The 12,176-nt window shown below is 55.2% G+C and overlaps 3 protein-coding genes across 3 annotated transcripts; 2 read left to right on the top strand and 1 right to left on the bottom strand.

Moving 5' to 3' along the window:
* Positions 1–371: 371 nt before the first annotated feature.
* On the top strand, positions 372–1,376 carry APUU_71194A (uncharacterized protein; the record flags this gene model as incomplete). Its single annotated transcript, XM_041696151.1, has 2 exons — positions 372–771; positions 826–1,376. The coding sequence occupies 2 exons, from the start codon at positions 372–374 to the stop codon at positions 1,374–1,376; spliced, it is 951 nt and encodes a 316-aa protein (XP_041561810.1).
* Positions 1,377–1,880: 504 nt separating this feature from the next.
* APUU_71193A (uncharacterized protein) lies at positions 1,881–7,896 on the top strand (the record flags this gene model as incomplete). Its single annotated transcript, XM_041696150.1, has 3 exons — positions 1,881–1,930; positions 1,975–4,928; positions 4,985–7,896. 3 exons carry the CDS (start codon positions 1,881–1,883, stop codon positions 7,894–7,896), a joined length of 5,916 nt encoding a protein of 1,971 aa, XP_041561809.1.
* A 1,613-nt stretch (positions 7,897–9,509) lies between these two features.
* On the bottom strand, positions 9,510–11,344 carry APUU_71192S (putative isoamyl alcohol oxidase; the record flags this gene model as incomplete). The annotated part of the gene is made up of 3 exons (XM_041696149.1): positions 9,510–10,785; positions 10,833–11,033; positions 11,097–11,344. 3 exons carry the CDS (start codon positions 11,342–11,344, stop codon positions 9,510–9,512), a joined length of 1,725 nt encoding a protein of 574 aa, XP_041561808.1.
* Positions 11,345–12,176: the final 832 nt, after the last annotated feature.

The following is a 12,176-nucleotide window of genomic DNA, read 5'->3' as shown; positions in this document are numbered from 1 at the left end:
CAGGGCTTGCATTAGCCCAGCCTCGCCCGGTGATAGTGCTTAGAATAGCTCTGCCGGCTCTGCCAGCTCATCAGCCATGGCGCAAAGCGTGGCGGTCACAACTCGGGACAAGAAAGCTTGGGCAGTCAAACTCATTGAGCAAAATGAGCCGGCACCTGGACTGCTTTGGTCGCAACCCGCAAGAAAATAGTCGCAGAGTCAGATCGAAGACGAGCCAAGGCCCCGTCAGAGATGGCTTTGATCTAGTCCGCTGTGGAGGGTTCGAGCGTGCAGTGGCCAATGCCTCGTGCCCAATCATAACCCTATTTTTTATTGTCCCCCCAGTCAAAATAAAATGAGGACGGGGCTGAGTTCATCGGAGCCCCTAATCCATGGCGCTGGCCTGTCGCAAGGCTGGGCTCGAGGCTCTGTTTCTTTTCCTCGCCGGGTCTTCCTGTCTTCTGCTCTCCTCCTGTTCTCCTCTTGAGGCTCTGACTTCCTCAGGTCACACTTCGAAAATGCCAGGCAGGGCGCCTTTTCCAGTCCGACTAGTCTTGTTGCTCTACACTGCGCTACTCGTCAGCCAGTCCACTGCGACATGTTTCTTTCCAAGTGGAGATGAGGCGCCAGATGACGTGCAATGTGAACCTGGCGATGACAGCGCCTGCTGTGGCAAAGGAGCAATCTGCCTGGACAATGGTCTCTGTCTGTCCCAGGAACAGCCTTTCGGTATTTCGCGTGGCAGCTGCACAGACGACAAGTTCGAGACTGGCAAATGCACCCAGCATTGCAGTAGGTCTCCCAATCACCGATCGCTAGCCCTTCACAATGGTTAATGTTCCCCAGCCGATGTACAGATGGAGACCGGAGTTGCCATCGTGCTATACAATGTCACAGAGACCAGTGACATCCTGTACTGCTGCAACTCCATTGTCAACAGGCCCGAGGAAGAGTTCCCAGCATGCGATTCAGGCGAGCCCTTTACAATCGAATCGGGGAAATTCATGCCGGGGGTGGCGCTATTGGAAGGCTACGTGAAAGCGTCCGACGCCAACAACAGCAGCAGCAGCAGCAGCGACAGCGACAGCAACAGCAACAGCAGCGACACAAACACCACGAGCTGCTCAGATATCAAAGACACGCAGGATGCCGGCTCATCAAACAACGACGTTGCGATCGGTGCAGGAGTTGGGGTGCCGCTGGGCGTGATTGCCCTTGTATCCATTGCATGGGCCTTATACGAGCGGAGTCAACGGAAGAAGCTCCTGCAATCAACACCACCGACAATTACCACAGTCGGTCCCTTTCCTGCTGAAAATAAGCCATGGGCTCATCATGAGCTCCCCTCGACCAACCAGGTTGCCGCCGAGTTGCCATCCCCGCCCGTTGACCGGTAACACGCATATACCCGGCTTCGGGAGTATACATGGGGATTTTATATAGAAGTCATTGCTAGGTTGAACCGAGATGTCAATCTTGCAAAATCACAGGACAAGAGTCTGACTGTATTAATACTCATTAAATAGTATATAATTTTGAACGGCTAAAACACAGTGTTCCATGCCTAAGACCGTGACAGCATCGGCAACTGTTATAAGTCGATGTGATGACCAGCACCCAGTAATGCCCTTGGTAATCATCCAGCAAATATCCGGTTCCATTGTACGAGAGGCTGGCTCGATATACAAATTTACCGGGATAAATATTGCTAACAACAGGAAAAAGGATTAAGGTCTATATAACTGCGTAGAGATAATATGTTCTCAAATTGTTTATTGGACTGACAGATGATCGACGGGCGTATTGACAGATTGGGACTGACACCGTGGGGGCCAAATATGAAAGAGTCAAGACCAAATCTGCTGCAATGAACACCGTCGCTCTTCCATCATCCACCAGACATGAATCACGACGATTTCGTCATCGTTGAGACCCCCGATGATCCCAATGAGTTGTACTCCTCCCTGATCTGGTTCAGTCGTTAACGAACTCCAGTCTGAGCAAGGGAGAGGAAGTCACAGTCACTCCCCAAGACGTCGCTGCCATTCGGTCGTGGCTGTCGCCCACCGAGTTCGACTCCGACGGCAGCGAGTATCGCAAACACCTGAATGCCCATGCCCCAGGAACCGGCGACTGGCTTGTCCAGTCTGAAGCGTACCAGAAATGGCACGACTCGACCGAGACCACCACCGGGGGCCTCTGGATCCAGGGAATCCCGGGCAGTGGGAAATCAGTCGTCGCAGCCCGGCTGATCCAGAGATTAAAAGACGAAGAGACGGCGCCCGTGGTCTTCTTCTTCGCCCGTCGCATCATCAAGTCCAACAGCAACCCCCACAACCTGGTCCAGGACTGCATGTACCAGCTGCTGGGCCATAGTATCCCTCTCCAAGCGCGACTTAATGACCTGCGGAAGGAGAAGTCTAGCAGTGAATACACCCCTTTCCAGGAACTCTGGCAGGCGTTTCTCTCCGCTCTGTTGACTCTTCCTCGCGCATACGTCGTCTTTGATGCCTTGGACGAGCTCGCCGTTGAACAAAACGGCTTCCTCCCTCTCCTTATGGAGCTCGCACAGATGAGCCCCCAGTCAATAAAGCTCGTTATAACCGGCCGGCCTGTCCCGCACTTGGTGGACGCTCTAAGAGGACCCTCATTAGGTCTCATCCGACTGACAAAACGTGCTGTTGAGAGTGATATCGCGACATATATCGAACGGCGGCTCGCCCTGCAAGACCAACATTATTTAACAGAGGAGCAGCAGGTGCAGAGTAAAGAGAAAATCTGCCAGAAAGCCCAGGGATTGTTTCTCTACGCCCGGCTCATGCTCGACCAGCTCATGGAACAGTCCACAACACCTGTAGACCAGCATCTCCAGCGATTGCCCGGGTCCCTCGAAGAAATGTACGTAAATCTTCTGCATGAGCACGCTGTCCAATCTGGTGCCGGTCTGCCCTTCCAGTCCTGGCTCTTGTCCTGGATCACGCATTCCACTCGGCCACTGCGAGTAACTGAGCTTGCGACACTCATTCTCTCTCTACCCGATCGAGCCGGTCTCGATGACGACCAAGACGCGAAGCTGATGGTCCGGACGGCCTGTGGTCCCCTGCTGGAAATCCTCGAGAATGAGACCGTCCAGGTAATCCACCACTCCTTCACGGAATTCCTGCTCGACAGCCAGCGGCCAACTGCAAAGGAATCCAACTCGAATGCATGGTTTCCCGCGTTCGAATCAACTGTCACCCATCGCTCCCTCACTATATCCATTGTCGATTACCTCCTCCTCTCCGGCTGCTTCAACGGGTGGGAGTCTGACTGCGTAGAGCATTATGGCGATGGCTTTGAGAGAGAACATCATGACGTGTTTGTCCGGTTTCCCTTCTTGCAGTATGCCGTTCAGGGTTTGGTCGACCATGCGGAGAGCTGCGATGTTGAAGATCCAGCGCTCATGCACGCGCTCGACCGTCTTTTTGATACTGGTACTGACACCTACAACGCCTGGTTGGACTTTTGGTTCGCTTCTATGGCCCACTGGATCACTAAAGACTTCGAGCCTATCCATGTAGCTGCGCATGCTGGACTCTCGCGGTATACAGCACATCTCATTGCGAGAGGCGCAGACCTAAACGTCTACAACGACAGCTGCGAGACGCCCGTCTGGCTCGCAGCCATGCATGGCAACGCAGGCACACTGGGCGTGCTCCTCGATGCTCAAGCGAGCTTCACGGACCACGACGACGAAGGCTTAGCGCCCATACATAAGGCCGCGGACGGCGGCTACGTTGATGTTTTGCAACAACTACTAGATGCCGGGGCTGATCCGTTATCTCCCCAGGGCCCTGCCACTAGGTCGGGAGGCCGCCATCGCGGCAAAACACCGGTCGAGCTCGCATGTGAAGGCGGGCATACAGAAGCAGCGACTTTGCTGCTCCAGTATATCGACGAAGCCACGCGTTCCTGCGTTCTGCCGCACTGGGCTGCAGTTAAGGGCCAGGAAAAGACCTTGCGTGCTCTCCTAGAATACCCCGAGATCAGAGCCAAGGTCAATGTCAAAGATAATGACGGAAACACAGCGCTGTATCTTGCAGCGTGCAGTGGGTCCGCTCCAGCAGTCGACCTGCTACTTAAACATGGTGTCGATGTGCATGCTCGCTCCGTGGGCGACGTCGGAAACCGCAGCAGTTCAGAGCCGATGGGTCCATGGACGGCGCTCCAGGCATGGGCCAACGCCGAGCAGTCATCGTACGGGCGGAGAAAAACCAGCAAGGACGAGTTTGAGCGAGTAGGCGAGCTTCTGATCCAGGCAGGAAGCGATATTGAAGTGTGCGATGGCAAGGGCAAGACGCCGTTGTTCTACTGGGGCATGCGTGATTACTCCGGCGTGCGCACTGCTGCCATTCTACTTCGACACGGCGCCAATGCACGGGCACTTGACAGTGATGGAAACTCGGTTTTGCACGAAAGCCCCCCATATACCAAGCCTGGCGAGACAATCCGCCTCCTCGTCGACGCCGGGGCCGATCTCAACTACGCGCGGAAGTCAGACGGCGCGACGCCCCTGATCGCGGAAGCAAAGAATGGTTACATGGCCGTAAACGCGTACATTGAGTTTGGTGCTGACGCAAACCTGCAAGACGCAGATGGCAATACAGCACTGCATTGGATTTGCCGCAAGCGGCTGCAAAGTCTGGCGATATTACGAGAATGGCTGCAGTTCGCGGATCCCACGATTCGCAACAACGCAGGCCAGACGTGTATATACAACCTGCGGACTGGCGACGACGGATACGAGCGCGTGCAGCTTTTCCTTGACCAGGGCTTGGATCTTGAGTCGCGCGATAGCAGAGGGCGAACGGTCCTGCTGGCGGCCTGTGAGAAGGGCGAGCAGCAGTTCATCACGGCCTTGATGCAGCATGGAGCGTCTGCGACGGCGACTGACTTTGAGAATAAGACATGTATGACCTATTCCTTCCCTTATTAAATTTCTTAGACAGCTTGTTGATGGAGTTAGGTTTACACATCCTGGGACAAGTAATGCTGTCCAGCCGCGACTTCGGAAAGAAAGATCGCGGAGTCGCGGTCAGCACAATTTCTCGTTTTATTGAAGCCGGAGTGGATATCAACGCCGTCGACAACTATGGAAACACGGCGCTCCACGACGCAATCAAAACAGACGACGACTTCCGGCCGCTGTGGGCGAACTCTGAGGCTCTCCTCGAACTGGGTGCCAATCCCAACACAGCAGACAACCAGGGACGGACAATCCTGCATAAGATCTCTTCTCTTCCTACTAAGCGCTTTGCGGACCGCTTTGACTGGCTTCAGGAGGCTGGAATAAGTTTTGACCTCCATGCCCAAGATAACAATGGATTCATGCCCATTCACTGTGCTGCAGCTGCGTCAGACGTTAATGTCTTGAAGCTCGTGGAGGCTGGTGTAGACCCCCAGGGTCGCATAGACAATCGCTGCAATGTATTACATCTCTCGGCCGCTGCTGGACAGTCGAGTGCCCTCGGACTGCTATGCAAGCTGTACACGGACCAAGGATGGGATACCAACCAGCGGGACGAAAACGGTCGATCTCCATTGCACTACGCCGCTGCATCTGGGAGCTCTGAATGCGTCTTCTATCTCCTCCAGGCCGGGGCGGCTATCAACGTCCAGGACCGTCAGGGGCTGACGCCACTACATGCGACGACCGAGTACCAGATCGACCTTGTCGCGGCAAGACAGGCCCGCAGGAAAGCCGGGTTCCCGTATGGCACGGGCCGCGGGGGTGGGTGGGATGATGGTCTCAACCGATTGATGGACTCGAGACGCGATAGCCCTGTTCACAAGGCCCCGGAAGCTGTAAGGGCTGCTGTTGCGTCCGAGGAGGAAGTCCGGATGATTCAAGATTCTGTGCGCCTGCTGCTCTCCGCGGGGGCTGATCAAGGTGTGCGTGATAACTCTGGGTGGAGGGCCTATGACCTGGCTGTCTACCTGGACCGGGGAGACGTGGCAGCCATCTTGGAGCCCTCTTCGGGGACTGGGGGTGGCCAGAACACGTCCGTTGCCTTCAATTGGTATTCTCTTAAGGGGTTTGATGCCAATAAAATCGTCGTCCAACTCGATGTTACCAGCTGCGATCCCTACACTGTTCTCCATGTGGCACTCTCGCAGCGAAACGAAGCCCTGATAGCGGCTCTTCTGGACGCTGGAGTAGATCCAACTGTCCCTGGGCCCGATGGGCTGGCACCAGTCCATTACGTCGCCTTCTGGGGTCTGGTCTCAGTGATGAAGGTGATGGCACGCCATATAGAAGACTTGAATTCTATCAACCCGCCGCTGCTCCACGCCGCCCTCTGTTCACAGCAGTCGAATCTCCAGATGGTTGAACTCTTGTTGAGCCATGGCGCCAACGTCAACGCCTATTTCCGAACCCCTATGGACAAGCACACCCGGACAGCCCGGGCGGCAGGCCTCAACGCAGTACACATGCTCGCTGGGGGAGCACATTGGTGGCACATCATGGCGCTCCAGTCCCTCTACAAAGCCGGAGCTGACCTCGAAGCCGTCGACTCTCACGGGCGAACAGTCCTGCAGTGCGCTCTCACGTCGGACATCTCTGTCCACCACGGCCCCTGGCAAAAGGATACATTGGATACCATCCTGGTGAATGGGGCAAGCATCAACGCGACGGCGCTGCCGCTCGCTATAGAATACAAGTGGGGAGTGCCCATGATCGAGCGGCTCCTGGGCAATGGTGCTGATATCACATCAGCCATCCATGCCGCCGTCAGGAGCGGAAGTATCCCAGCCTGTGAGGCCCTACTCAATGCCGGAGCTGATGTGAACGCCCTATGCCACCGGCCAAAACGGAAGCCAAGTGTCGAAACGCCGCTTCTCGCCGCTGCCATGAAGAGCTCATACGACCTCGACTTGATATCCATGCTTCTTCAGCGTGGAGCTGACCCCTTGTTTTCACTTCCCGGCGAGGGCACCGCCACCACGACCGTCTTCCATGAAATCTGCCACTACCACGGCATCGTGTCGCCCTTTCTCGAGACCGGTATTGACCTGGAGAAGACCAACGCGGCCGGGCTGACGCCTCTTCTCGAGTCGTGCGTGTCGCCAAAGCCAAAGGGATCTAACTTCTATATAAAAGACGAGTCAGTCCCCGTCAAGCTCATCGATGCAGGGGCCAACATCCACGCAGCCAGTCCCGGGGGCTCAAGTGCACTGCATATGGCCGTTGACTCAGGACTCTGTGAAACGCTCTCATTGCTTATTGAGAAAGGCGCGCTTGTCTCAGCGAAGGACAACGCAGGACTCACTCCGTTGTACTACGCCGTGAAATATCCGAGCGCCCAGGTTGCCATACGCATGACGAAGACTCTCCTCGCAGCTGGGGCAGACCCGCTGTTCACAGGCCCGAGTGGTGGGAATGCATTGCATATCCTCGCCCCGTCGCTGCTGCAGCTTAGTCCAGCGGGGTCCTACGAGTGCGAATTCCAGTACCGCGATGGTTTGGATTATCTTGCGGAATACAAAGCGTTGTATCAGACCTTTACTGACAGCGGCTGTGATCGGAATGCCCGAGATAACGAGGGCAACACTCCTCTCTTCCCGTATGTGCAAGAACTGAAGGAGGAAAATGAAGTCTGCATTTCCGACCCCCCTGCAGAAGAGGACGTCCGGGAGATGTTTGACACGCATGACGTTTCTGCGGTGAACAATGATGGAGATACGCTGCTGCATGTAATAGCAACCAGAGAGGAGATGGAACGTAGAGAGGACCAGGATACTGTACGCCTGTTCCAGGATCTGCTGGCGCGGGGGCTCGATGCGAGACAGGAGAATAACAAGGGGCTGAGTGCTTTGGACTTTGCTACGGCTTATGGTCAAGAGGGCATTCTAGAGTTGTTTGAGAGGGAGGAGTGATTCTTGGACATCAGTATATCTAGTTGTAAATACTGCATACTACACAATATACCCAAACAGGGACTCTTATCCCCCATCTGCAACAGTTCCTGACCACTGATTCTCGCCCGAATCTCCTCAGGATCAACAGCTTCCTTGTCCCGATTCAATCTCTCATACTCAAATTTCAGCACAATCGTAGCAAGAATAGCCGCAATGGACACCAGCCCGATACGAGGCGGGTACACGCCCAGAGAATACAGAACAAGAATGCGTACGTGATCAGGCAAATACACTAGCCTAGAAAAGCCCACTGAGGGTCGTTCTAGCGACAAGGGCAGTCTGGGTGCCTGCTACTCCAAACCATCTACAATGGATGCCCTATCAATAATCGAGCCCGTGGCGAAAGGGCACGGAATCCCACTTATTGAAATTGGATTGCGGTGGTGCATCCACCATGGAAAAATCCGAATGGCAGATAAGGGCGTTATTCTCGGGGTTGGTTCGTATCCTCAGCTAGTGCAGAATGTTGAAGCGTGTGAAAGGTCCTCTACCTCAAGCAGTCGTGGAGGCTTTGGATCAGGCGTGGCAGAGGGCAAGGGGGGCTCGCCTACGTGCTGGCGTGATTTGTATGGGCACCTCCTTCCACGGCCCACCTTGAGCAAGGAATGGAAAAAATAGTTCTAGGCGTGTTCACCTGGGGAACTTCCGGCTTGGGAATCTGTTTGTCAACAACTCAACATACGTTGACGCGAGTCAGCCAGGAAGTTTAGTACCGATATCTATATCCGGATTCAATAGTGCGAGTTGGGCCATTCTAGAATCCGCCACCATGCACGAGTCAACAACTTCAAGGTATGGCTTTTCAGATCTAGTCACAGTTATTCAAAGATCTATGTCCATATCCAACCCGCGACGTGCATACCGGATAGGCCATCATCGACAGATCTACGAGTCCGTCCCACATGCCACATGGATTCACGGCAACAATACGCATAGAACAAATAACAGTCAAAGCGAAGCGGAGAAATCCACCCGAGGCCGAGGCCAGGAACCAAATAATCAAATCCAATGTGAACCATCGGGGCTGGTACCTTTCAGGGCTCGGAGCCGAGTCGAAGATGAATGAATGTCAAACTGTGGGCCTGGCTCCATTATTCAATTTATTCCAAGGTGCAGTGCACGCCCAACAAATGGATTAATGGAACGAGATAAGGCCAATCCCTGGAACGACAACTCCTAAGCTAATCTCCTTGGGAAATGTCCGGGACGACTTCGGGACATTCGAATGCGTTCCTGCGTTCTCTGACCCACCTGCAATTACGATCGAAACCTGGCGAATCTCGCGTCGCGCTTGGACTGCACGAGAGATCGAGCGGACTCGCTTCGGTAGACATTTCCTGCTGCAAATCCCTCGTTCAGATCCTTCTACTCCAGTCCACATGGTGATGGCTCCACGGTCCACTCTGATCCACAGTCAAATTGTCTGTTCATTCTGTCAAGCGATGTCGTTTCAAATTATGCTCTTGATAAAATTCGATAATTAAGTCATTGGTCTATGGGGTATTCTATGTAGCATTTAATCTATGGTGATCAGACAAGCACGCTCAATAGTATAACTCGAGATACGCAAATCAAGCCCTGCACGCAGGAGGCGTAGACCTCTTCTGGGCTCTGCACATGCGCCCCTCCTCAGAGACACTCCAGTAGTCGCTGCCGACTCCCTTGAGCACGTAGAAGACGTGGTTGGGATCCCACTTGCTCTTGATCTCCTCGAGCTTGGAGTAGTTGTCGCCAAAGAAGACCTCCTTCCAGTTCGGCTGCAGGAAGTTCGACTCGTTCTCGTACGTACCACCGCCGGGCGTGACGGCTTCCAGCAGCGGGTTGATCTCATCGGTCATTTTCTGCTGTTCGGCGAGCAGCTGGGACCACGGCGCGGTGTCGTTGTAGCTGAGCCCGATTTGCATCGTCACGGCGGCTTCTCGCCAGTGTGAGAAGATGGCGTTGTCGACGTCGTTGGTCTTTGCGACGTTCAGGCCGACGCCAACTGCGACAACGCCCTGGGAGGTGATGTCGTACAATGCAGTGGCCAAGTCAGTCGGGTTCGACTGCAGTACCGATCGTGGGAGGAGACGGCCGCCGTAGGTGAATTCGCCGACTCCAAGATTGCCGTTGGGCAGGGGACCCATGTACTGCTGGTAGTGGTCGTAGTAGGAGTCGTACTGGGTATAGTTGGCCTGGTACTGGATGCTGAGGCTGTCGAGTTCGGAGAGGAAGGGGGCAAGAATATCTTTAACCTGCGCGCTGGTCATGTTGAACGCAGTCAAGGGCTTAATCAAGAAATAGCCAGGGAGCATCTGGTAGATGACCGTAGTGCCAGCATCAATCATGTCAGGGAGGAGACGGTGGAAGTGATCCACGGCTTCAATGAAGACGTCCTTGGAAAGGTCCTTGGTGCTGTAGGTCACAGTCGCCCCGGAGACAATCTCGCTCTGGTATGCCTTGACCGTAACAGACAGGACGACGGCCCAGTTGCCGGCACCGCCACCGCTGAGGGCCCAGTAGAGGTCGGTGTTCTCCGTGCGCGAGGCCGTGATAACATCTCCAGCAGCGGTGACGACCTCAAAGGCCAGCGACTGGTCAGCACCGAGACCGAAGCTGGTGCTCAGGGCCGAGTGTCCTCCACCCTGGAGATATCCTCCTGCCAGACCGACTGTCGGACACTCGCCACCGACAATTACATGGCCCTGGGCGTGGGTGGTCTCCAAGACATCAAATCCCTGCACGCCACTTCCCAGCTTGTATGCGGGTCCAGTATAAGAGTCCTCGGCCCAGTCGACGTACTCGATATCCTTGAGGTTGTGCGTCCAGACGGAGAGTGCACCGGCACCGGTCGAACGACCTAGATAGCTGCACGGGTCAGCGCGGTTTTATTTGAAATGACAAGCGTTACTCACTCATGGCCGGTGTTCTTAACGACGAAGCGGACATTGTTATCCTGCGCAAACTTGATCGCGGCAACGACGTCGTCGCTCGAGGCAACATCAACGGCATAGCTCACGTAGTTTCCAAGCTCACACGGACTCGACTTGTCAGTGAAGGGATCGCAGCTCCTGTTGGCAAAGAACTGCTGCATGACCGACGATGACGAAACATAGCTGCAGGCGCGCGCAAGTCAGCATTCCACAGCGGCAAGGGGGTGTCCAGGCATTCATTCATACTGGGTCTGGGGGAGATTCCAGTCCTCCTTCAGCTGTGCGCAGGCGGTCGCATCGTAGGTCGGGTCGTGGCAAGGAGATCCCACGGGCACCGTCGCGATCAGACGCCCACCGACGGTGCTGTTCAGCGAGTCCCATTGACTGGCGGCGGGCCAGCAGTCGTCGCCGGGCAGACAGTGGCAGTCGCCGGAGGACGCAGAGGTCGAGCCGGCGAGCAGCAGAGCAGCAGCTGCGGTCCAGGCGGCCTTCATGGTGGGGGTGAAATGAGTGTCAGTGTCAGATGCCAAAAGGGGCGAAGAGCTTGAGATCTTATAATCTTATCCGGCTGCGCCAGCCGGAGACAACCTCCGCCACGTGGTCGGAGGTGTTCCCCAAAGCCGTTAACAGGTCAGATCGAGGTCCACGGTCGCAGTGAGATTAATGCGGCTAATCAGATGGTCTGGTGGTTAACTGGTTATGCGCTGGCATTGCTGGATCGGTGGGCTCGCTGTGCAGCGGGTCTGCGAAGGACACTGGCCACCAGCAGCACCGGAATGCGAGTGGAGCTCTGACTCGCAAACTGCACTAGAATACTAGTACGTCGATGGCTGGCCTGCGCCAGATCGGAATCGCCGGATCGGACGAACAGCCTTGATTAATCAAATCGACCGGCGACTGGGTCGTGCACACTGCACTTGCTGGTCTCGTCAGCGATCACAACGACGATCCAGATCGACGCCCAACTACTCTGAACAATCACAAGGCACGTTCCTCAATTTTGGCAGTTTCACCATCGCCGAAAAATAGAGCGTTTCTGCAGCGTTTTCGCCGTTTTTTTCGACCACACGTGGTTCTCGCCGGCAAGCCCTAACCGGTGGCGCAGTTTCAGCCAGAGCCATGGAACTCTGCTCGTGAATACCCACCGACTATCTTGCTAGGCCTTACTGCACGGCCAGTGAGATGCCTCAGACCCGGCTCTGCTCGATCCTGTCCACTGCCCGGCCTAATAATTTCGGCGCTTGTGCGCCATGGCTACAACAAGCCCAGCTGGAGCCAGGGTTCCCCAACTCGCTGCGTCCTGGCAAAGTCTATTATTCAATTCCT

Source organism: Aspergillus puulaauensis, chromosome 7 (assembly GCF_016861865.1).
Source record: "Aspergillus puulaauensis MK2 DNA, chromosome 7, nearly complete sequence".
NCBI classification, from domain to species: Eukaryota; Fungi; Ascomycota; class Eurotiomycetes; order Eurotiales; family Aspergillaceae; genus Aspergillus; species Aspergillus puulaauensis.
The sequence above is the reverse complement of the archived record's forward strand: the minus strand, read 5'-3'. Positions and strand labels throughout refer to the sequence as shown.